Source organism: Trachymyrmex cornetzi, unplaced genomic scaffold, assembly GCF_001594075.2.
Source record: "Trachymyrmex cornetzi isolate Tcor2-1 unplaced genomic scaffold, Tcor1.1 scaffold2100, whole genome shotgun sequence".
NCBI lineage: Eukaryota > Metazoa > Arthropoda > Insecta > Hymenoptera > Formicidae > Trachymyrmex > Trachymyrmex cornetzi.
Window position 1 is genome coordinate 31049 of NW_017296743.1, and position 2743 is coordinate 33791.

The 2743-nt window shown below is 32.7% G+C and overlaps 1 protein-coding gene across 1 annotated transcript in view; it reads right to left on the reverse strand.

Moving 5' to 3' along the window:
- The window catches only part of LOC108760013 (putative nuclease HARBI1), a 5430-nt gene extending 2981 nt beyond the window's left edge, over nt 1-2449 (reverse strand). The window contains exons 1-4 of the mRNA XM_018505783.1: nt 2394-2449; nt 1541-1573; nt 1391-1438; nt 11-228 (exon numbers count right to left, since the gene is read on the reverse strand). Coding sequence (XP_018361285.1) covers nt 11-228; nt 1391-1438; nt 1541-1573; nt 2394-2449 — 355 coding nt within the window. The remainder of the gene's footprint in view (nt 1-10; nt 229-1390; nt 1439-1540; nt 1574-2393) is intronic.
- Nucleotides 2450-2743: the final 294 nt, after the last annotated feature.

A 2743-nucleotide genomic window follows, 5' to 3' on the forward strand; every position in this document is an offset into this window, starting at 1 on the left:
TCACAGTCATAAAACGCTCGTTGCGTCGTACGAATTTCCTCATTACTTTGAGGCATTTTAATCATTGTTCTTGATAAAGAAGCAATGACCATGGATACTTTTGCAACGACTCGGGAAGCAGTACTAATGCTTACGCCATTAAAATCACCACAGGCACGCAGAAAATTGCCCGTGGCATAAAATCTTAGTGTTAACAATAACTGGTTCATAGGCGTCAGTAATCTTGATCTGAAATTACATTAAGAATTATCAACTACTCGTTAAATAATAATATTATTTTATAAAATAACTTCATTATTCGAACAGAATACATACTTATTCCACAATATTAATATTTGATCTTCAATCGCATACAGTAATCTAAGCACTGTATTCTTTTTTAAACGAAATCGTTCAAAAAATTCTACGTCATCCCATTTTTGAAAATTGTCCGGTTTGTTTCTTAATGTATAAGGTCTCCTTTCCACAATTTCATCGTCATCAGATTCAAAAATATTTATATCCTCGATTAACAAATTCATGTTTGTGTTTTAACAACAACGATTTTATAATCTTGTCATTTTTTAGGTTATATAAGAGCACTGAAATCAATATCTGCCAGATATCCGCTACTTCAAGTAGCGGATAAGTTTATCTATCGGAAATCAACTTTACAAAGGTGAAGAAAACCGATTCTGTAAGATATCTCCTGGATAAAGTTATCGGCAACTTATACAGAGGTGAAGAAATTGGCCATAAGACCAATCGAGAGGAGGTCATATACGGAAAGACCTGATTTACCTACAGATGAGTCAGAAAAAAAAACTGAAGAGGCATGTTAAAGCACCAATACAAATAATCACCAAAACCTCACCTGATTAACAGGAAAAAGAGGTAGTTTACCCTTGCTGTTAACACAGAAGGGCAAACTCGAGCGGAGTATGCAACCGCATGGAATTTTCCACCAACACGCCAATAATTATAAAAACCCGTATAACATTTCAGAAAATACCTAGAATAACCCTCACTGAGAGGAAACAATTCCCAGAGGATAATATACAGCGAGATATCAATCAACCGGGAGCGGGACACCTCCGAGGATGACAACACCAAGGAGAAAATAGACGATGAGCAGGAGTCAAAGATTTAGAACTACAATAAATTAATATGTTATATTATTACTTAAGTTTTATTATTATTTTATATATACTGTTAAGGTCTCCTCGCATAGAAGGCGTGATAACAATTATTTTATATTCAAGACTATTAATAAACTAAAAATTAATTATTCTAAAATTATTTTAAAGAAAGAGAATTTCGTGTTGCAATTTTAATAAAAAATAAATTAAAGTAAGATAATCTATAAAAAAGAGATAAAAATATAAGATACATGATAAATTACTCAACCTACCTAATAATCCCACAACACAGTGAGCCAAGAATATTCCAGTAGATTAACCTGAAAAAGGAAAAATAAATAATTAAAAAGAGAAATACAAAGTTGAAACAAATTAAATTAAAGATGAAAAGAGATAACGTAACAAAAACGAAAAATACTTACCATAAAAGAGATACTGAGAATATATTGGTGACCCTGAAACAAACACAGAATTAAATTAAACATATAGTAGGTAGGAAAACACATATTAATAAAAGTTCTTTTAATTGAGTTAAAAATAATTATTTCGTTTCATAGATGTTACATATAAGAAATATTAATTAATTTTGAGTTGCTAGAAGCAAAATGAGTAATTGGAACAAAATAGATAAATAAACAATTTAAATGATTCAAATGCAAAATTTCATAATTAATATTCAAGTTACAGAAACTATGTTTAAACAAGAAACGTAAAACAAGTTCCAATTGGACAAAGACAGTTTTAAGACGCGTAGACAAGTCACGCGCAGTCAAGATATTAATTTGCGATGTTTTAACAATTTCACGGCAGAAAACAAGTTTACTAAAGATTACAAAATTATTTGGACTCATAAAGTCAGTTTCAGAATTACTTGGATAAAGTCGAGTCATTAGAAAGTCATTTCAGATTATTTAAAACATCCACCAATTATTCGGATGCATTCCAAGTTGCATGTTAATATTTTAGAGACAAAGGCCTGATATCTGATTTAATTCAATAATAAATTTGAATATAGTACAGCGTAATAGAATTATTTCACATATAAAATAAGTCAAAAGTAAGAATTCCAGATTTTGGACAAGTCCACGGACCAATGAGAATTACTTCAGGTATCAAGAGCTCATATTTTAAGTAAAAATTTATAAATCATCACAAAGCCAATTAATTCATGTCAACCACATTATTTTATGTTCATTAGTATTAAATTTATAAGTGTAAAGGCCATGTGAATGAAGTTACTAAAAGATTTACTAGATTCGGGGAAACCGAACGTACTGCGGGAACTTGAACAGACAGGTTCTTCTAGCCATCTTGGCAGTGGCGACAGCCATCTTACAAAGTAGTCGTTGCGAGGTAGTCGAACACGACGGATCTATTAACAAACGCGCGACCGATAGAATAAAGGAAACGTGAATTCTCAGTAAAACCAGCGACCAGCATCGCGACAGTGTAAGGTTGATGTCCCATGCAGCGGATCGTGCGTAAGCGGATTCGCGTATCGCCAATCACAGAATCATTCTCTTAGATCTATTCGCAAATTTCGCAAGCATATCTAAGAGAATGATTCTGTGATTGGCGATTCGCGAATCCGCTTACGCACGATCCGCTGCATGGGACATCACCCT